Here is a 21,300-nt window from a genome sequence, read left to right on the forward strand (position 1 = left end):
ATTTAACATCTTAACACATAAATGCAATTTAGCTATTATACCCAAATCTGTATTTTTTTTTCTATTTGAATGCAGCAGGCACATGCACAGAGTAAGGCTTGGTTTCTAACAACCAGCTAAGGGCAACTTTTAAGATTTTCACTGAAATCCAGAGTCCACATATTTCTAGAGAGACCAGAAGGACAAGTACATTTGCTGAGTATCAGACTTGTTTAAGTGTCAGGAATTCAGCCACATAACCTTCAAATACCCCAGACCCCCCTCTCTCCCATCCCATCTCACACTGGATTTATTTCATATTGGTGCAGAAATTCAGGAAATCAAACCCAGCACCTTATTAGTAACAGATTTTAAGGAGACCCTGAAGGCCATAATGTAAGACATGGAAAGCCAACAAACAGAGCTGGAAAACTGGAATCTTGGGAGCATTAGGAGTCGACAGTGCGATAGGCCCAACACCTCCTTGATCCCTCGGAAAGGCAAAGGGTACAGCTTTGGCACTGCAGCTCTCACATTTTACCTCGGCACATTTAGAGCATTGCTTTCATTATGTGTAAAACAAGGAGGGCACGGAGCGAGCTGCTGCCCGCCCGCTCCGGACGAGCCTCGGGCTGCCCGGGCCCGGCGGCGTCGGAGCACCCGGGGAAGGAAGGAGCCGCGAGCAGCCCGCACTCACCTCCTTGCCTTTAATGTCACCGCTCTCACTCCACTCCACGATCACGCAGGAGTGCTCTACGTTCACCACCTTCACCGTGGCCTTATGGATTAAGCCTGGAAAAAGCCAGCATTAAGCTCAAACCTGGCCGCCCCACGCCGCCGGGACTCCCGCAGGCGGCGGAGGCCGAGAGCCCGCAGACGCCCCATTCCCCACTCCTCACCACTGCTCCGCTGGATGTTAATAACGACGCCGGGATAGACGTTGCGGCAGAGGCGGGAGTCCATAGCTCGGGGACAGGAACCGCGTCCCGCCCCAGCAGCGAGGCACCCGCACAGCAACCGCCGCCGGTTTAAACCGCGCGCCGCCGTGCCGCGCGGCCTGCCGGGAGTGGCCGTGGGACTACATCTCCCGGCAGGCCTGGCGGCGGGGCGCGGCTGTCGGGAGATGGAGTTCCGGAGAGCGGACAGCGCCGCTGCGCCCGAGGCAGGGAGGCAGGGAGGCAGGGAGGCAGGGAGGCAGGGAGGCAGGGAGGCAGGGAGGCAGGGAGGCAGGGAGGCAGGGAGGAGCAGCCCTGCCGCGGGAGTGCGGCTTGGGGCGGGCGGAGGCGTCACTCCTGGGGGGCTCGGCGCTAGTGGAGTATCGAGGTGCGGCTGAAGACCCCGGCGAGATTGGGCAGACGTGACGTCTTTTGACATCTCAGATGCGAATAACCTTGCAAAATAAATGTTTTTTCTACTTTTGACTAGAACAGGGGTAGCTCCACCGAAATGGAGCCTCAAAAAATTTCTCGACACTCGTGCCTGTTCCTCTCCACGGAAATCTTTAGTAAAAGGCGAAAGATTTATACGATCTGAAGAGAAACCAGAGTATGCCACCGTCTCCTTCCCGATGTTGGCGCCATCTGCTCCCCCCCGCACAGGTCAGGGCGACGCACGGCTCCCCCCGCGCCGCTCCCGACCCCACAGCCCCGGCCCAGCCCCGGGTGGGGGCACACACCGGACAGCCCCCACAGCCCGGGACAGCGGCCGCAGCACCGGACACAGCGGGGCCGGACACCGGCGGCACCGCGGGGCACCCTGGGTATGCAAATCAGCGGTAACGGGGCGGAGCGTCCCAGCTCAGCCTCAGCAGGGCTAGCGCGTTCCCGGCGTGGTTTGACCCCAGCGGGGCACCGTGGAATCCCTCGCTGGCTGCCGCCACGCCGCGGGAGGGACAGAAGGGAGACACTCATGGGTTGAGAGATGGCAGCCTGTCCTTCAGGTGCGTCACCCACACCACTCAGCTTGTAAACTGGCTGCGGGTGCTCTCAACTGCCAATGTCTGTGTCATCGATAAAGATATTAAACGCCCCAGCCAGTCCCAAGACACAGCCTTGAGGGACAGCGTTTGTTACTACCTGGGTATAACGCCAGTGCCCATAGCGCCCTGACCCGCACCCATCCAACTAATTCCTATAATCTGTCCGTGAAACCTGGACACGGATGGCAGTGGAGGATTCAATTTCCGCTTTTGCTAGCTAATGCATTACACTCTCCATAATACTTTTCTCAGCTGCCGCTGCCCGTGTACATCGCTGAGAGCACCTTACACGCGTGTTTTATTCATCTTTTTTTGACCAGAATAGGGGTAGCTCCACCGAAATGGAGCCTCAAAAAATTTCTCGACACTCGTGCCTGTTCCTCTCCACGGAAATCTTTAGTAAAAGGCGAAAGATTTATACGATCTGAAGAGAAACCAGAGTATACCGCCATTCCCTTCCCCGACGTTGGCGCCATCTGCTCCCCCCCGCACAGGTCAGGGCGACGCACGGCTCCCCCCGCGCCGCTCCCAGCCCCGCAGCCCCGAACCAGCCCCGGGTGGGGGTACACACCGGACAGCCCCCACAGCCCGGGACAGCGGCCGCAGCACCGGACACAGCGGGGCCGGACACCGGCGGCACCGCGGGGCACCCTGGGTATGCAAATCAGCGGTAACGGGGCGGGGCAGCTCAGTCTCAGCAGGGCTAGCGCGTTCCCGTAGTGGTTTGACCCGAGCGGGGCACCGTGGAACCCCTCGCTGGCTGCCGCCACGCCGCGGGAGGGACAGAAGGGAGACACGCATGGGTTGAGAATAAGGAGTTTAATAATTAAAGCGAAGTAGTATTAAATTAAAAGTTGTAAGGAAAATAAAATAGAATCACAGAATGGTCTAGATTGAACGGGACCTTAAAGATCATCTAGTTCCCATCCCTGTGCCATGAGTAGGCACATCTCCTACTAGACCAGATCGCTCAAAGCCCTATCCGACCTGGTCTTGAGCACTTCCAGGGGTAGGGCAGCCACAACTTCCCTGAGCAGCCTATTCCAGTGCCTTGCTACCCTCGCAGTAAAGAATTCCTTTTTATATTCAACCTAAAGCTCTCCTCTTTTAATTTTAAAGCATTCTCTTTTGCCTTGTCACTACATGCCTTTTTATAAAGGCATTCTCTCTTTGTTTTATAGGCCCCTTTTAGTACTGGAAGGCCTCAGTAAGATCTCTCCAAAACCTTTTCTCTACCAGGCTCAACAACCCCAGGTGTCTCAGCTTGTCTTCACAGGAGAGAGGCTCCAGCCCTCTGATCGTCTTCACAGCTTCCTCCAGATTTGCTCCAACATATCCATGTCTTTCCTGTACAGGGGACCAGAGAGCTGGATTCATCATGAAAGGGCAGAATTGCCTCCTCTGACCTGCTGTCCAGGATGCATTTGGCTTTCTGGGCTGCGACTGCTCGCTCTTGGTTCATGTCCAGCTTTTCACCCATAAGAACCCCCAGTTCTTTCTCATCAGACCTAGTCTCAGTGAGTTTTCCAGCATGTGTTCTCCAGTTGTTTTTTTTTTTTTTTTGTCTGGCATTGTCCAGACCCACAGGCAGCGCAGGGCACTTGGACTTGATGAACTTCCTGAGGTTCTTGTGGGCCCAAGTTTGTCCAGGTCGTCCTAGACGGCACCCTGTCCTTCAGGTGTGTCACCCACACCACTCAGCTTGTAAACTGGCTGCGGGTGCACTCACTCCCATTGTCTGTGTCATTGATATTAAAAGCCCCAGCCAGTCCCAACACACAGCCCTGAGGGACAGCGTATGTCATCTCTCTCCACCTGGGTATAACGTCCGGACACGGACGGTGGCGGAGATCTCAATTACCACTTTTGCTAGTTATGGCATTACATATCCCATTACACCTAGTTCACTCAGTTTGTACTACCTGAGTAGAAAGCTGAGAGCCCCTGTAAAAGTTTACTTTTTCAGTCTATCTTTGAACAAGAATAGGGGTAGCTCCACCGAAATGGAGCCTCAAAAAATTTCTCGACACTCGTGCCTGTTCCTCTCCACGGAAATCTTTAGTAAAAGGCGAAAGATTTATACGATCTGAAGAGAAACCAGAGTATACCAAGAGCCGCTCACGCGTACACACCGTCCCTCGGCTGTCCCTCTCCAGAACACGGCGACTTGGGGGCATGCTGCCTGGCTCTCCCGCCGCGCCGGCCTGTTCCCGGGCACAGACGGGGACCCAGCCCGCGCCCGGACACCGGCGGTACCGGGGAGCAGCCGCGGAAAGCGCGACAGGGGCCGCTCCGCCGGCGCGCGATGCACCCTGGGTACAGGAATAAATCTGAATACTAATAGGGGGTATGCTAATGAATCAAGCGCTGCGCACGGGCCATGCAAATGAACCAGAATACTAATATGCATATGCTAATGAGGCTATCACGACCCGCAGTCCGTGTGCGCGAGGGCTTTTGCGCTCGCTCAGCCCCGCCGCGGGACGCCAGGCCCTGAGCCCTGACTGGAGACGTTCGCACGGTGCCCTGCCGGCCCTGCCTGGAGGCGTTCGCACGGTGACCCGCCGTACAGGCAGGACGGGCCTGCGGCAGACGGACCCCTGACAATGGCCGCTCCGTGCCGGGCCCGCGGGCAGAGCCGGCCCGGCAGCTGCCGCCATTGTCCGCCGGCTCCCCTCGGCGCCGCCGCGTCTCCAGGCAACGGCGCGCGCCTCGCTCTGGCGGCACGGTGACGTCATCGCATCGCGAGAGCTCGCCCCGCCAAGCCGCCCCGCGCGCTTCCGCCCCGCCTCTTTGCGCCGGTGCCGCACCATGGGTGAGTGAAGGGACCCGGGGCCTGCCGACATCCGCCGCCATCCGTCCGCTGCGCCACCGCATCCGCCCTGGTCCCCCACCGGGTGGCAAGCAGGGACTGCCGACGGCCTACACCGTCCGCCATCGGGGGCGGCTGCGGTACTGCCGAGCCGCTGGCGGGGGGAGGGTGAGCGGGCCCAACATGGCGGCTGGTGGATGATGAGTGTGGGGGGCCTCGTCTCGCTGTGCCTTAGTTTCCTGCAGATCCTGAGCGCTGGGCTCGCTCCCGGTATCTGCTGCAGATGAGCAGATGCGGGTGAGGTGGAACAGCGTTCAGTGGGCCCATCGGGGGGGGTGCGGGGTGGCGTTGTGGAACACTGCGCAAGTTGGCATCTTGGGCCCTTGCGGGAGGTGGCGTGTTCTGCCGAGGTGGTCCCCGTTGGGGACCCAGCAGGCTGAGTTGATTTGGGGTGTCTCTCGTAGGGGCTCAGCGGACAGGTGGGATGGGGGTCCATTCCTAATCCTGCCAGTAGCGTAGGATGATGGCTGTAGTGTGCCTGTCGGTCGGCATCGGGCGCCTCCCAGAGAGCGCTCAGCACGCCAGGTACGTGGGGAGGCAGCTTCCCAAAGACAGCACGGATGAGGGGGTCTGTCTGCTTGTACAGCTCTGCTGGAAGGGATGTGCTCGGGGCAGGTCTGAGTATCAATGATGAAGCTTCTCTAACTGCTGCATAAGGCTGAGTGCACTGTGCGGATACCAACCTTGGAGAGCTGAGGACTCAGAGCCGCGCCCTGCTGCTGCAGCCGGCTGGGCTGGTGGCACCCTCTGACCACGCTGCTCTCCATGCAGGTATCTCCCGGGACAACTGGCACAAGCGCCGCAAGACTGGGGGCAAGAGGAAGCCCTACCATAAGAAGAGGAAGTATGAGCTGGGGCGACCTCCCGCCAACACTAAGGTGAGTGATTGGGTGAAGTTGGTCAGAATTGCGTTTTCCAACTCGAGTTGCTGCTTCTGTCCTATAAGAGGTTTAAATTCCTGTTCTTTGCTATGGGGTTGAATATCTGACCATCTTTCTCTAAAAGGTGGTGTTTGTCCCTCTGTCGATGCAAAGCAGCAATAAATTTTTGCAATAAAAGGCAATTGGAGTGATGAAGCTTTCACCTTAGGTAGATGCAACAGACCGTTCTGGTCATTTACTGTATCTGCCGATGCTGGGGTTTGTCATAGTTACACTGACCACGTTGCCTTGGAGGCTGGGGCTGTGCCGGGCTCCTGTGGGGGCCGTGCAGCATTCCAGCACCGAGAGCAGCCCGGTGTTTGTTTCTGACTGCAGATTGGCCCGCGCCGGATTCACACCGTGAGGGTTCGGGGCGGAAATAAGAAGTACCGAGCCCTTCGCTTGGATGTTGGCAACTTCTCCTGGGGCTCAGAATGTGAGTGTGTGCTGAGCCTGCTGCGTGGGAGGGAAACCTGTGCTGGTCTGTGGCACTGCTGCAGAGTGGAGGGATGCAAGCATGGATTTGTGGGCTTGGATCGAGCATCCTGGAGCTGGCAGCTGAAGCAGCATGCATGGTGATGATGATAACTTTGACCTTATGTGGCCTTAGGGGACTTGGATTTCCACTAAGTTCACAGTGATAGGAATGTCATAGTTACACTGAGTGACATGCTTACCTTAACTTTTTATGGGGGAGGGGGACTAAAAAAGGGCTGAAATCCTATATGTGAGTGGTTCTTCAGAAACGCAAGTTTTGTTCCTCAGTGAATATGGTTACTAAAAGTTAAGTGATGTTGAGCAACAGAGAAAGGTACTCAGGATACTTGTGAGAATCCCTGACCCTAGAACAGTGTTACATTAGCATGTGCAATTTAATATTTCTGCTTTGCTAAGCAAAAGTAGGAAGCCCAGAAGCAAGAGGGGGGATTCTGTCATATTTTTCCTGAGCAAGGTGGGTTTGCTTTGCTTTACAAGCTGACAGCAGTATCACTTGAGCCTGAGCCCAGTCAGTGTTGAGTGCAGAGTAGGATGGTAAAACAGCAGTAAATGGGGTGGTGGCTTAGTGACCTGCATGGTGTGGGGGGACAGGCCATGCTTTCAGCTATCTCAGAGCATTGTCTGTGCAGTGAAAAGTGTCATTACACATGTGCATTGCTCATGTGGAGAGGCTGAGTGCACCTTGCAACACGGACAAGGTATGTGAGTGAAGGGAGAAAACCCACCTTGTGCATGATCTTTGTGTATGTGCTGGGCTGTTTCCAGGGCAGGTGACTGCTAAACAGTCACATCTAGTAGCTAAGGCTGCATGCTTCAGGGGGTCTTGGAAGGATGAAAACACCAGCTTTACTTCTCAATTTACTCATAGACATCATCCTGTAGAAATGGTTTCTGGGATGTGTTGCAGGGCAGTCCCACTCAGTATGGCTTAATTCAGTAATTCTAGCAAGTGCATACAGTACTGAGCCCTGTGGGCAGTGTTTGTTGGCATCTGCTCATCTTGCTAGTCTGGAAAGTTACTTTCTAGGATTGCTTAGGTGCTTTAGAGATTAGTTCCAGCAAGGCTACTGATCCTGGTTTTTCATATAGCAGGGATTTCATTTCCAGGTGTAGATTTCTGTCCTAAGAACAGAAAGTTTGACGGATGAAAAAGAGATACATCTTCTAGTTAAATTTAATTCAATGCCAGGCAGGCTGGAAGATACTGAATGGGGTGTTGAGTGCAAAGTTATTTCAAGGGTATGTGTGAGATGCTGTGAGCTGCATACTCAGCTGTCTGATCCCTGTAGGTCTGAATTCATGCTCTTCTCTTGAAAGGCTGCACTCGCAAGACCAGAATTATTGACGTTGTGTACAACGCTTCCAACAACGAGCTGGTGCGGACGAAGACGCTGGTGAAGAACTGCATCGTGCTCATCGACAGCACCCCGTACCGGCAGTGGTACGAGGCACACTATGCCCTGCCCCTGGGACGCAAGAAGGGCGCCAAGCTGGTACGTGTGGGCTTCTCCTTTGGGCTCCTGGCACTGCAGCCTGCCCTGCCAGAGGCACTCACCCATCCTGGACAGACACTGCCTGTCAGAATAGGGCTGGGTACCCAGCAGTGCTTATCCGAGTTGTGTTCCCATAGGTTCCCAGGATAAGTCTGGCTCTCTTAATGGAGTGCTCAGTAGCAGGAGCTCTCCCGGAAGCATTACACCCATTTGTGCACAAGGACCTGACTGTCAAGACCTTTGTCTTCTAATGATGATACCTTTGTCCAGTTCTGCTACTGAAGGGAGAGCGATGACAATTTAGGATGCTGAGGAAGACTTTGTAGGTTGGGTTCTTGTGCTGGGCAGTGATTGCTTTGGTGAGAAGCTTGGGGATTGCTAATTGAACTTCAGCCTGTTTTTAAGTGTCTTGAAACTACACTGAGCCATTAATGTAAGAATCAAACCCTGGACTGCTAGGAGGTATTTAAAACCCCACATGTAGCATTCAGATTAATCCTTGCATTAAAAGCAAAGCAGTTCTCGTTTGGGTACTGTGTACTGCATAAGCAGGGGGAGAGCTCGTCTGCCTGGACTTGCACCACACCCAAGTGCTTTCATTATTTCTGCAGAGGGAAAGAGTTTTCACTGCTTTTTGTAGGAGTGGTTCACCAGGGAAACCTTTGCAATTTCATTGACTTGAGAACAGCCTTCCCTAGGGCAATGTGCTCATTTGTCAGCGGTGACTCTGGTTAGCAATGTTGAATTTCTTGGTCTCAAAAGTGAAATGCAGTACCTGGTTCTGTGAGATCAAAGTATTTGTACCTCAGCCAGGTATGACTTTGAAAACAGTACAGTGTTGAGAATACAAGGGCTTCCTTCATGGTAGTGGAAAACATCTGTGTTGGTGGAACGTGGCTATTTGTTAAAGTTTCTTTTGCTTTTGGTCTTGCGTTTAGACTCCTGAAGAGGAGGAAATACTGAACAAGAAGCGTTCAAAGAAGATCCAGAAAAAATACGATGAGCGAAAGAAGAATGCCAAGATAGCAAGTATTCTTGAGGAGCAGTTCCAGCAAGGAAAGCTACTTGGTGAGTCCCTGGCAGCCTTAATGTAACTTGTTCTTCTATCTTCTCCAGAGATACCCCACTTGTGGCAGGATGGGGAAGTCTGCCTAGCCAGGTTTCTGCAGTTGATTATTCCTGTTGGGGCTTTGAGAAAGAAAGGGGCTCAAGACTAGCAAAGTGAGCAAGTGTGGGTCAGAAAAATGTGCCGCAGGCATCTGAGAGCTTTGATGTTTCAAGCTCTGGCAAACAGTTGAGTGTTCTGAAGTCTTCTGGTGATGAGACCTTTGTCCAGTTCTGCTACTGAACCCGAGCGATGACAGTTTGGAGATCTGAGGAGGACTTCACTAGAGACTGCAGCTTCCAGAGCACGGGACCTCAGGCAGAGGTGCTGCCCAGGCACACGGCCTGGTGACCCAGTGCCTGCTGAGGTGCTCCTCCGTGCTGCTGCAGGGAGGCTGCGTGCAGGGTGTGTTCTTTGGTGTGTGCCCTGGGTGGGGAATTGCCACACTCTGTTAACTGTGTGACTTCTCCTTGCAGCCTGCATTGCCTCCAGACCTGGCCAGTGTGGCCGAGCCGATGGCTACGTGTTGGAAGGCAAGGAATTAGAGTTCTACTTGAGGAAGATCAAGGCCAGAAAAGGCAAATGAATATAAAAACTATTGTGCTAAGAGAACGAATAAACCAAGAGTCTTCTACCCTAGCAGGTTCTGTGCTCATTTGTGTATGCAGTATGGAGAGGGCTTCTGTAGCTCCATCTGCCTAGTAAAATGTGAAGGAAGATGGAACTCTTGGAATCCCTGAGCCCTTTAACATCTTCAGGCAAAACTTGACCCTGCATGTGCTCAACTAAAACATCTCTGTGGGTTCTAAGTGACTTGCAGGACCAAGTGTGTGTGAAAAAGAGTTACCAGATTTCGCAGAAGTGGGGAATGTCCAGTATTGGAAACCTGTGAGCAGGAGGTAGGTGCAAGTGTGCACGCCCATTGAAAGTTCTGGGTTCCTAGGAGCTCCTGAGGTCTGTGCACACTTTCTCCCTGTTCCGTGTTAGATCAGCATGTGCTGCAGTTGGGGTGTTGGAGAGGTCAGTGGGGAAATGGGCTAAGTCTGGCTGAAAACTGGGCTGTTACACCTTCAGCCTCTGCAGCTGGTAACTCTGCCTCTGCCTTCCACATTACGTGAGCCCCCATCCCCTGGTTCAAGCCAGCAGCTCCTTTTGGTGCTTCATGCCCGGTGGTACAATTCCCTGCAGGACCCAGGACCTTTTAACCAAACTAGGTGGCACTGCTCACTGACCAGCTGGTCTTTCCCTGATGACCTCCTTGGTCTCACTCCAGTGCAAGATCAATTCCTTCTAGCAGAAGGGCCAGGCTCACATCATGGTCTGTCCCTTTCGAAAGCTGGATACAAACTCCAGCTTTGTGCCCTGTCACTTGGGTGGAATTGGAAAGCTGTGGTGAACAAAAGCTTTTCTGGGTGTTTTGGTGATACCTTTCCTAAAGGCTCCTGTCCTTAAGGAAAGTAAATCTCTGAAAATAGTTTCTCTTTGTGCAGGTATTGGGGGAAGTCAGGAGCCCATGTGAGGGCTGGTCCTGTGCTGTGGGGCAGGCCAGGCTCACACACTTTGAGCCTCTCCGGTGAGCACACTGCACACCTAATCCCATTTGTGTATTTTCACAACAGCCTCATTTATCCATTGGATCACTGGTGCAAATCAGGCTTCCTGCAGCCCCAGCATCACAATTACTACCTCTGAACTGAAGGGAGGTGGTCCATGATCATTTTGCCCCAAGGAGAGTTGTGGTGAGACCTAAGTCTCATGCTTCAGAAATGCAGCTCTGTCCTGCCAAATAGTTTTGGGGAAAGGAGTTTAATTTTTTTTTCCTGTGATGCTGTGCCATGTTTGCCAAGTGTGACTCAGGAGGTGCCCTGGGCGAGTGCCTGGGGAGTGTGGGTTTGTGCTGTGCTGCTGGCAGGGAGGTGAGCATTGCAGAACGGTGGTACCTGTTCTGATGACCGTGGCAGCAGGTTGGGCTGTGGGTGTGCCCTGGCAGCCGCTCACAGACTGGGTCAGTGCCCGTGGGCACTGTGAGCAGCGCTGAGCCCAGCTGGTGCCCCTGCAGTCCAGGAGTCCCTGGCAGGGGGACCTGGGCTGGGTGGGATGTTTTCACAAGCACATTCCTTCTCCATAGTGATCCGGTGTAAACTTTCCCTGCTTTCCAGAGAGCTGGGGTGGAGGTGATAAGCACACTTGGCAGGGCTGTGTCACAGCCGCTTCCTCTGAGTGTGTTTCTTCTCTCCCGTCATCCTCCACAGAGTGCAAACAGCATTCAGGGTGTTTCTGGGGAACTTTGTACCGATGGAGAAACTCAGCTTTATGGAGCAAATGCTGGCTTGGTGTCAGAGCAGGATTATAAACCTGTCCCCGATGAACAGGATTATGGCTCATCAATGTGTGCTGTTTACAAAGTTACTACTCTGAGAAACACAGCTGCCAAGGGCACCTGCCTGTGGGAACGAAAGTGGCACCTGGAGCTGCACTGGAGATGTGACATGGGAACAGCAGTGGCAGCTGGCCGGGGTGTGTGGCACTTCGCTCCCAAAGTGGTGCTGGCTGTGGGATGTCTGCTCCTTGCTATTGAGTGGCTCTCTCAGCTCCACACAGTTTTAACTTTGGGGTATTTTCACAGGACATGATCCAACCCAGGAAATGACCTTGTGGTTACACTTCAATAGGTCCAGCAGTGACCTGGAAGGCAATGGAGGAGAAGCAGGGCTGGCTTGAGGGAATTCGGGAGCTTTAAAGAAGGGGGACTTGCAGGAAAGGGAACTTTTAAACTAATATTCTTGGCGGGAGCGTGTCTGAGTGTGTCAGGGCTGTCACAGACAAACAACACTGGGTTTGGTCACACCTCCCTGCCACCTGTCAGAAATTTGGGCGGGGACTGCAGGTACCAGAGCAAGGGCTGAACAAGAACCAGTGGAGTGATTTGGATCACTCCCTTTGCATCAGCCGTGGCATCCGAATTTAGGCTTCGTGAGAAAGAGGGAAAGGACAGAATGTTACATCATTCCCAGCAGCCCTGGGAACAGGACCCCAGGGTACATGAGCAGAGGGGGAACCCATGGAAGGACTGCAGTTATTTCTAGAGCACAGGTGAAAAATGCAGCTGTTGTTAGCCCTAGTCAAAACCTGCAGCCAGGGGATGTGCTGCAGCCCCTGGAGACAGCTGCCAACCCTGCCTGTCCTGCTGTAGTCCTGTGGCAGCTTCTGATCCCTCTGTCCCTGTGGGGGTGGCATGAGCCAGGGTACACTGCAGTACTTGGCAGAGAGTGATGAAGGGATATTAAAAGCTGGGATACTTTCCCAGGACCCAGGAGGGAGCAGGGAAGGAAGAAGTCCAGCTGGATATAAAACAGGGAAACATCCATGAGTGGCAGGAGACATCAAGGAAAATCATCCCTCATCCCATCCTTGTCCCCAGGCCATGTGGGGCTGGGGCTGGGCAGTCCCTCCATGGGCTGCTGGAAGCCCCACAGCACTCTGCAGGAAACACCACTTCCTCTGCCGGCCGGAGCGCCGCGTCCTGCCCTGCCCAGCTCCCTCCCTTCCTGCCTGGGCACCGGGCCCAGCACAGCTCCACAGCACGCAGGGTGGCCAGTGCAGCTTCCAGCCTGGACAATGTCCCCCCGGGCAGGAGGAGCAGGGCTCGAGGGTGTCCCCCCATCTGCAGAGAAGGGCTGGAGCACCATGGGTGAGACTTGCTGCGAGTGCCTGTATTGAGCCCCACAAATTCTTGTTTTGTTCAGGATCTGTGGCATTTACAGCAGGCTGACACCTTCCCCACCCCTGTTGTAAATCCTGATACAAAGCAAAGGCTCTGCTGGCGTTTAGCCAGTGCCCAGCTCTGCTCTGCCAGAGCAACAAAGAGGCTCCAGGGATGCTGGGCAAGACCCTCACGGGGCCATCACCCAGGGCAGGGTAGATGGGGTAGGAGTGAAGTCCACCATCCCTGCACTCCCCACATCCCACTTGTTGGCTCCCCACTACCCCAAAGCACAAAGGGATGGAGCCACAGTGCCAGGAGTAAAATGATATATTTCTTACTGAGAGCTGGGTCCTACAGGGCTGTCTGCAAAGGGCCCCCACTGATTCCACCCTGTTTGTGTCTGCACTTCACACACACTCCCATAAGTGTGCACACACACACGTCATGAAGAAGTACACGTGCATTGACTGTTTCAAGTCCCTGTGCCACTGTGGGGTATGGGGTGGGCAGCAGGCAGAGCCACCACAGGCTTCCCTTGACAGGCCCAGGGCACCCCATCCAAATGTGACACTCCCTGCAGATCACACAGGCAGGGCCAGCCCTGTTTCATGTCTCCAGACCATGTTCCCTGCAGGCTGGAGAGCAGCAGGTCTGTGTCAGACACCATCTGGCTCCAGCAGGAGAGGAAGCTCTGGTCAGTGGTCTGGCACTCACAGCATCATCGCTTGATCCCCAAAACCAGCCCCCACCTTCGCCGCACATCCTTCCTCAGGCACCACCAGCCTGTGGGAGGGTCCCCAGAGCCTGAAGCAGCCTTGCAGCCTTGCCCAGCTGCAGCACATGGCAAGCCAGGGGTTCACACGGTAGCACAGGGCAAGGGATGGGTATTTGTGGTGCAGCTTTGCAAACAGCCACTGTCAGCCGTGGCAGGACAACTCGTGCCTCTCCTGCTCCGGTGGCTTTCACTGCTGCCCAGCCCCTGCCATCCTGCTGTGTGTCCAGACACAGCCCAAGTCCTGGCATCAGTGCAGGTCAATGGTCTCATACTCCAGGTTGTCTGAGTCCTCCAGCTCGATGCCAGGCACCAGGTTGTAGTAGCTGGTTGTCTGGCTCATGTAGATCTTCTCCCGGTCAGCAGAGTCCTTCAGCACTTCGCTCACGCTGACAGTGTCCCCCTCTGGCTCACTGCCCAGCTCCTCTGCCCTTGCTGCTGGGGTGCCCAGCTGCCCCTCATGGGATGGCACCTGGGAACTGCTGGGGAATCCCACCTGGATCTCCACCTCCTCATAGAGGTCCCTGCCGCTCTCCAGTGGATCCACGAAGGGCTGCAGCACAGCCTGTTTCCCCAGCAGCACTTTCTTCTCAGCCTTGGAGGGAGCAGCAGGCAGCTCGTAGGGGACGTAGTGGTGGGGCTCTGCAGACAGTGGCACATTGCCCCTCTCTGCCGCGGCCCGCTGGCTCTGGGACCTGCTCTGAAGGCTGTAGTTGGTCTTTTTCTTCTGCCGGCAGAAGCACCAAGTGACGCTGGCGAGGATGAGGAGGGGGGGCAGGCAGATGAAGAGGGCGGTGAGGCCGTGCGAGCGGCACAGCTCCTCCCGGGGGATGCTCTGGAGGCCCACACCGTGGTACTGCTCTGGGGTGTGGCAGATCACCTCGGCAGCCTGGCTGGACCAGCCCTCCAGGGTGGTTAGCAGAGCACAGCTGCAGTCCCAGCTGTTGTTGGAGAGCTGAAGCTGGAGCAGAGATGGCTTCAGAAGGCTGGCAGGAAGGAAGGTGAGGGCATTGGAGCCCAGGTAGACCTCCTGGACCTGGGAAGATGCTTTCAGGAAGGACCTGGGCAGTTCCTGAAGCTGGTTGCTGTCCAGATAAAGAACCCTCAAATTAGGGGCATTTTCTAGAAAACTTCCAGGGAGACTTTCCAGCAGGTTGTGACTCAAGTGTAATATTTCCAAGGCAGGAGGGGCTCCCTGTGCGTTGCTGATAGCCATGATGCTGCAGTGGGAGAGGTAGAGCTCCCGCAGCCCCTGCACCCCCACCAGTGCTCCCCAGTCCAGGTGGGTGATGTTGGAGCTGGTGAAGTTGAGGCAGCAGCTCTCGGGGAGCGGAGCCTCCCGGAAAGCCTGGTAGTCCATGGGCTCGGAGCAGTTGCAGACAGGCGGTGCTGGGTCCAGGGCAAGGCCGGCAGCGAGCAGGAGGCTGCCCCAGAGGGACACGGTGCCCAGCCCGGCGTCTGCGGGGAGAGCGGAGGGGACGGTGACTCCCTGTGACTCCCTGTGCCCTCCCGCTCCCTTTCTCCAGCCTTCCCGGCGGGGAAACTGAACCCCACCTCTCCTCCCCTCCGCGAAAGGACCCGCTCGCCTCCTCCCGGGCCGTCCTGCAGTGCCACCGACGCCGCCAGCCCGGGGCTGCCTCTGCCGCTGCTCCGGCCGGGTGCCCGCGGGCAGCGAGCGACCCCGGAGCTGCGGCCGTGCCCCCCGTGCCCTGCCCGGCCTCACCTGCCGCCGCTCGCCCCATCCTCCGGGGCTGCTCCGCTCCCGCCGCGCTCCCACCGGGCGCGGCCGCCGGCTCCGCCTCGCCGCGGGGCGGCCCCGCCACATCCCGGCCCCGCCACATCCCGCCCCGGCACCGGCCCCGGCCCCGCCGCCGTCCGGCCCGGCCCATGGCCGCCCTTCAGCCCCCCGTGCCCCGTCCCCTCGCAGGGGTCCCGCCAGCCATGGACCCTCCGGCCGCCCTGTGCAGCGGTACCCACAAATTTCGCTCGACCCAGCTCCCCTGCAGTCCATCAACCCGGGATCCCCTCTTATTCTGCCCCTCCTTCATAAGCCGTAGTTCCCATTCCTTCATCATCCTTCCCCTCTCCATTCCCCAGAAAGAATGCCCCTTCCCAGCCTCTCCCTCTGCCCCGCCCGAAGCCATGTCTCCCTCCAGTCCTGTCCGTCTCCCTCCAGTCCTGTCCCTGCTCCATCATCAGCCCCCCAAGCTCCTGGAGAAGGGCTGGGCTGGGCTCTGCTGAGTTTGCCTCTCTCCTGGGATGGGGAGAAGGCTTTGCCCGGCTGGGTGCAGCTGCCAGCTCCACTGGGGAAAGGAAGCAGAGTGCACATTCCTGCCAGACAGGGACCAAAGGGCCAGCATTGCACTCCATCGCTGGACCCCTGATGAATTCCCTCCATCCCACACAAGTCCCAGGCCCGTAAGGAGGAGCAGAGTCAGACGTGAGCACTACATCCCCCAGTGCTGGAGAGGGGAGCTCTGTTTTCACACCCTGAAAGTGCATGTGTGCCCGCTGTGGGGTGAATTGGGTGAACTGAGGCGCATAGAGTGTACCAACAGCTCTTTGCTTGGGTACTGTGGAGCTGAGTAAGATGGGACGTGGGCTGAGTGTGTGCAGTACTTGCGCCTCAGTTCCTGGGGTGCCTTGGCCCTGCTGGTGCTGGTTCTTCCTTCCCCAGCTCACTCAAGTGTCCAACCACCAAGACAGTTCTGAACCACAAAACAAAATATCTTGCTCAGAATCTTTAAATCCAAGTAAAATTGAGCCTGTGTCCCTCTTGAGGAAATTTTCGGGTTTCGGTCAGGATGATTCTCTCCCTCCGTATTCGTCCGGTGCTTCTCCCAGAAATCCTGGCTGCATCCCGTCCGCCAGAAACTGGGAACCAGAACGGCTTTCAGATTGGGTTGTATCTTCTGTTTCCCTCAGGTCTCTCTGTGTCCCTGCGGCAGAAAATAATCTCTCTAGCACCCCTCCGGGAAATGATGAACTCATTCCATGTCAGGAGAAGCGTTCAGAATTTCCATTGTGTTCCGAGAACGTAAGAGTTCGTGAAATTTGTTTGGAGGCAAGTGCAAGTGGCGTGGAGGGGGGAGATGTGAAATTTGCGGAGGTTTTGTGATTAAAGAATTATGTGTTTTGAAATTGTAAAAGCAAGAGCAGCTGAAGCTGTTTTAGAGTCTGCTTTGTCTAGTCGGGGGGCTGTGGGGGTCACTCCTGTCACTGTTTTCCTTTTTCGAGAAGGCAACCCCTCAGATTCAGTTCAAGCAGGTGAGGTGCTTTGTGATTTGGAGAGTTCTTTTTTGGTAAATTGTTCAAATAAGCCTCTGCCAGGTTTTTCTGTTATTCACCAGCCTTTCGATGTACAAGATGAAATAGCAGTGAGTGGAGGTCGTTCACAAGACAAAACTGAGGGGAAGACAAATGCAGCAGGCAACAGCCAGGAATTGAGCCAAGCTAGGGGGACTCTGCCCGGGCAGAGGCTTGAAGAAAGAGCAAGATATTTTTGAAAAGTTTCTAGAGAAAAACAAGCTGAGATTTTGAAAATTCGAAATCTATTTTTTTTTTTTTGCTGTTGAGAGAAAAGATAGGGTGTTAAATTCTCAGTCTAATGTTAGCTGTTCTCCAGCTGAATCTTGACAGGCATAGAGACTTTTTGAAACATGCCGTTATTCTTTAGAGATTCTCAAAAGCACAAACCCAAGGTCGCTTTCCCAGAAGAGTTGGAATCTTAGCTTTCCTCCACAGTCCAGAGAACACGCCCTTTGCCCGGCCCCTTTCGGCAGAGCTTCGAAAGAGGCGTGTTGTTGGCCGAGCCCTCCTCTGTCCCTCATGGCAGGGCTCCGAGAAAGGCGTCTTGTTGAGGTGTCTCGGCCAAGAATTCAAGAGCGCGTTGTTCTGCCCATATCGGCAGAGCTCCCAAGAAACTTTGTTGCTGCAGCAACGTCCCTGCCAAGAATTCGGACACTGGCAGGGTTCTCGGAACAGCTGCTGTCAGTGAAACTGTCAGTTCTGACTTCCCATTAAGGTTGCCTAATTGGTCTTACATTAATCAAAAATTAGAAAAAGATTTAGACTCAAAGAAACAATTCCTTGCATTACCTGTAAGAAATGGTCGTAATGGTCGTAACCCACAATACGAAAGACTCACTCACCATGACATAAAGGAATTACGTCAAGCTTTGAAAGAAAGTGGGTTCTCTTCTCCCTATTTTAACAATGTGCTGAAAAGTACTTTTAATTCTTATGATTTAGTCCCTGCTGACTGTCGAAATGTGACTTCTCTGATTTTAACCAATTCACAGTACCTACTATGAGAATTACAATGGAAAAAACTTCTTAATAAGTTAGTTGAAAAATACGCAGATACTGATTATGCAGATTTAGATGTTGCTCAATTAGCAAATGATCCACCTTGCAATAGAGCAGAAAATCAAGCCATAAACTTCCCTCGCCCAGTATTAGCAAACATTAAAGATGCTGCAAAGAAACCCTTGTTTTCAGTACAGCCAGCTAGCACAAATGTAAATTCTTATCCGCTGATTAAACAAAGTAAAGCAGAATCCTATAGTTCATTTTTAGATAAATTAACTCAAGCAGTTGAAAGGCAATGTCCAGATGAACAGACCCATTCCTATATTGTTCAAAACCTTGCTTTTGTAAATGCTAACAATGAATGTAGAAAAATTATTTTAACTTTGCCAAATCAGCCTCCAACAGTCACGCAAATGCTAAGAGCTTGCAGCAGACTCATAAGTTCACAAAATCTTACAAATTTACAGGTCAATGCTTTATGAAAAACATTAGAAGATAATTTGACACAACGAATGGATAAAATTGAAAACATTTTAGAAGAACAAGAAAAAATTAAGAAAATTCTGTTAGCACTGTGCAGTTACACTGATAAAATCCTTGCTGCTTTGCTTGTAGTAAACCAAGTCACCTTAAAAAAGACTGCCGTGTGAATACATTTCCACAAAATCAACTTTCTATCTGCCCTCGATGCCGAAAAAAAGCATCTTGCGAAACATTGTCACTCTCAGTTTGTCATCGACAGCAAGCCTCTGTTGTTAAACATCAAAAACAGCGCGTACCACCGCGCTCAGACACAAGTAGTAGTACCACCTACAAATTTCTTTTCGGGAAGAGAAAAGGAATCTTGTCAACCCGAAAAGAAAGTCTTACAAACCATCTGGAAAAGAGATAGGATCAAATGAAATGCAATTGAAAAAAAACAGAAAAAAACCCAGAAAATCGGGAGTTTTAGTGTCTTCAAAAAATAGGCTGTGAGGAAATCACCTGCATTTCAAAGGACCAAAACATGCCAACACTAAGCTCACAGATGTTGCAAAAGCAGGGGGAAAAGTCAAGGGGGAAGGCAAATCTTGGAGGGCAAGATATTAGGGATATGGTATGGATACTTAAAAAAAAAAGAAAAAAAAAATCTTTCCCTGAGTCAAAGCCATCAAAAGGCCTGGCATGCCATCAAGGGCAGGGACATCAGGGACATGCACCAAAGAGCCATACTCCTCCTTGGTGGCTGTAGCCCCCTGCTTTTCAGAGCTGTGCAGAGGGATGGGAAAGCCCCACTCCTGAGGGGGTCAGGGCTGTCACCCCAGTCCTGGGGAGCTTGTCTGCACCCCAGTGCTTGGCCTGTGGTGCCCTTGCAGCCCAGGCACTGCATGCAGGCACACAGCAGTGCCCTGGTGCAGATGTGAGCTGGCAGCTGGGTTCAGCTCCCCAGCTCCTGATGTTGCTGGGCACCTCTGAATGCCACAAAAGGGTGGGGGGGGACCAGGCCAGGGCGGAGTATCATGGAGAACAGAGATCCCACAGCCTCTCTGGGCTCCTGTGATGTTTTACCACATGCACAAGGGCAAAAAAGTTTCCCACTATGTAGATGGAATTTCCCTTGATGCAGCTTGCATTGTGTGCCTTTCATGATTTTACTGTACATGTCCCCAAAGAGCCTGACTCCCTTTTCCTATAACTCCACCTAACTAGCTGCAGGCAGTCTGGAATTCACCCCAGAGCCTCCCCTTCCCCAGGTCCAACAGGCTGGTGATCTTAAACCTCAGCTCCTCCCACTGCCCCAGATCAGTTATGGCAAAACCTGTGACTGAGATGGGACCCCACAGGGGACCCCAGCTGCAGGTGATGGGTCTGTGTCACAGACATGTCTTATGAAAAATCCTTTCCTTAGCATTTTTTCTCCTGAGAAGCTGAGAGGCCTCAGGAACAAAAAGTAAACAATGATTATCTGCTGCTGTGAATGCAACAGGTGGATCTGTGCTTGGTCTCATGTGGCTGTTTCTAATTAATGGCCAATCACAGTCTGGCTGTCCAGACTGTCTCGGTCAGTCACAAGCCTTTGTTATAATTTCTTTTCTATTCTTAGCCAGCCTTCTGATGAAATCCTTTCTTCTATTCTTTTAGTATAATTTTAATATAACATATATCATAAAACAATAAATCAAGCCTTCTGAAACATGGAGTCAACATTCTCGTTTCTTCCCTCATCCTAAGACCCCAGTGAGCACCGTCACAGGTCTGCTCCCCAGCCCCAACCATCGCAGGTCTGCTCCCAGGCTCCATCCTCCTGCAGAGGAGGTGCCTCAGCCTCGGCAGGACGGGGGCTGTGGGCTCCATCCATCCCCTTCCCAAGAGCTCTCCAGAGGCAGCAGCGGGGAGCAGGAGCAGCGATGGCAGCTCTCAGTGCTGGCAGGTCCCCCTGTCCCTCTGTGGGGAATCCCGGGACAGCCCGGGGGGTTCTGTCTGAGGTTCTGTCTGTCACCTCAGCCCAGGCCGGTCCCTCGGGGCCTCCCTGCGCTCCGCCTGCCTCCACCCACACACCCAGACACACACACACACAGACACACACACACACACAGACACACACAGACACACAGACACACACACACACACAGACACACACACCCACACACACACCCACACAGACACACACACACCCACACAGACATACACACACACACTCACACACACACACAGACACACACACTCACACACACCGCCCTCAGACGCTGACTCAGCTCCGGCAGCCCCAGCCGGGGCCTCCATCGGAAAACCTGTGATGCCCGGGGAGCCCCGGCCGTGATGGGAACAGGAGCTTCCCTGGGGCAGCAGCAGCATCCCAGCCTGCTCCCGGGCCGTGATGGGAACAGGAGCTTCCCTGGGGCAGCAGCATCCCAGCCTGCTCCCGGGCCCGCTGTGCTGATGGGCAGTGGGTTCCTGTGTGCTTCCCCTACAAAAGCTGGAAACACAAGAAAAAAGCCTAGCCGGATCTGTGTTGTTTCCTCTTTCTCTTCAGGCAGGTTTCTCAGTTTTCCTGCAGGAAAAAATATGGAGTTGATTCTTCCCCAGTACCCTAGGGTGAGAGGGGATGTGCTGGGGAGAACGGGGCTGTTTGCCAGAGGTGCTCATGCAAAACCCTCAGCGCATTCAGGAGCACAATGAGCATCACTGCAAGAGCCCTGAGCAGCAGTGGGGGGAAACTGAGGCACAGCGCACGGGATGGTCACAGAGTCACCGTGTGTGGTGTGAGCGAGGGAGGCACAGCAGGAAGATTGAGGGGCTCTTGTAACGCTGCTGCTTCACACTCGGGGGGTTGTGGCTTTGCAGCCACACCGCAGCTGCCGTGCCCGTGGGGAGGGAGCTGTGCCAGACACCGTCCATGGCCCGATCCGGTGACAGCGGCGAGTGCTCCTCACGGCCATTAGGGAGCAGCACCGCTGTGGCACAGCCGGCACGGCCAGGCCACCGCAGCAGCAGGGCTGAGGATGGGGTGCCCGGGCACCGAGGGGCAGGGATGGTGGATCCCATCATTCCTGCATCTCCCGCTGTTCCCTGCGTGCCCAGCGCCCATCTGTGACCCCCTTCGCTGGGCCCTGGCACAGAGTCAAAAGCCGCTGGGGAGTGTCCACCTGCATCCAAGTTTGTCATAAGGGAGGGAGGGCAGGTCAG

The 21,300-nt window shown here is 54.2% G+C and overlaps 1 protein-coding gene and 8 non-coding genes across 9 annotated transcripts; 6 read left to right on the forward strand and 3 right to left on the reverse strand.

Moving 5' to 3' along the window:
- Positions 1–1,413: 1,413 nt before the first annotated feature.
- On the reverse strand, positions 1,414–1,528 carry LOC128943420 (U5 spliceosomal RNA). Its single transcript, XR_008483718.1, has one exon. It is a non-coding gene; the product is annotated as a U5 spliceosomal RNA (small nuclear RNA).
- A 758-nt stretch (positions 1,529–2,286) lies between these two features.
- LOC128943421 (U5 spliceosomal RNA) lies at positions 2,287–2,401 on the reverse strand. The gene has a single exon (XR_008483719.1). It is a non-coding gene; the product is annotated as a U5 spliceosomal RNA (small nuclear RNA).
- Positions 2,402–3,948: 1,547 nt separating this feature from the next.
- LOC128943422 (U5 spliceosomal RNA) lies at positions 3,949–4,063 on the reverse strand. Its single transcript, XR_008483720.1, has one exon. It is a non-coding gene; the product is annotated as a U5 spliceosomal RNA (small nuclear RNA).
- A 645-nt stretch (positions 4,064–4,708) lies between these two features.
- On the forward strand, positions 4,709–9,484 carry RPS8 (ribosomal protein S8). Its single transcript, XM_054285715.1, has 6 exons — positions 4,709–4,772; positions 5,601–5,707; positions 6,086–6,185; positions 7,565–7,740; positions 8,679–8,808; positions 9,322–9,484. Exons 1-6 carry the CDS (start codon positions 4,769–4,771, stop codon positions 9,429–9,431), a joined length of 627 nt encoding a protein of 208 aa, XP_054141690.1. The 5' UTR covers positions 4,709–4,768; the 3' UTR covers positions 9,432–9,484.
- LOC128943408 (small nucleolar RNA SNORD55/SNORD39) lies at positions 5,448–5,532 on the forward strand. The gene has a single exon (XR_008483706.1). It is a non-coding gene; the product is annotated as a small nucleolar RNA SNORD55/SNORD39 (small nucleolar RNA).
- LOC128943411 (small nucleolar RNA SNORD46) lies at positions 5,891–5,994 on the forward strand. The gene has a single exon (XR_008483709.1). It is a non-coding gene; the product is annotated as a small nucleolar RNA SNORD46 (small nucleolar RNA).
- Positions 7,985–8,057, forward strand: LOC128943409 (small nucleolar RNA SNORD38). The gene has a single exon (XR_008483707.1). It is a non-coding gene; the product is annotated as a small nucleolar RNA SNORD38 (small nucleolar RNA).
- LOC128943410 (small nucleolar RNA SNORD38) lies at positions 9,051–9,122 on the forward strand. The gene has a single exon (XR_008483708.1). It is a non-coding gene; the product is annotated as a small nucleolar RNA SNORD38 (small nucleolar RNA).
- A 576-nt stretch (positions 9,485–10,060) lies between the features above and the next one.
- Positions 10,061–10,193, forward strand: LOC128943417 (small nucleolar RNA SNORA35). The gene has a single exon (XR_008483715.1). It is a non-coding gene; the product is annotated as a small nucleolar RNA SNORA35 (small nucleolar RNA).
- The last annotated feature ends 11,107 nt before the right edge of the window (positions 10,194–21,300 follow it).

The sequence above is a fragment of the Melozone crissalis genome, unplaced genomic scaffold, assembly GCF_028551555.1.
Source record: "Melozone crissalis strain CALT ecotype California unplaced genomic scaffold, PUWL_Pcris_2 ptg000045l_1, whole genome shotgun sequence".
NCBI lineage: Eukaryota > Metazoa > Chordata > Aves > Passeriformes > Passerellidae > Melozone > Melozone crissalis.

What these genes read in the sequence shown, in the direction of transcription:
- RPS8 (XM_054285715.1), top strand. An exon ending in CTTCTCCTGGGGCTCAGAAT is followed by an intron (nt 6,186 to 7,564) that starts GTGAGTGTGTGC and finishes TTCTCTTGAAAG; the next exon opens with GCTGCACTCGCAAGACCAGA. An exon ending in GCAAGAAGGGCGCCAAGCTG is followed by an intron (nt 7,741 to 8,678) that starts GTACGTGTGGGC and finishes TCTTGCGTTTAG; the next exon opens with ACTCCTGAAGAGGAGGAAAT.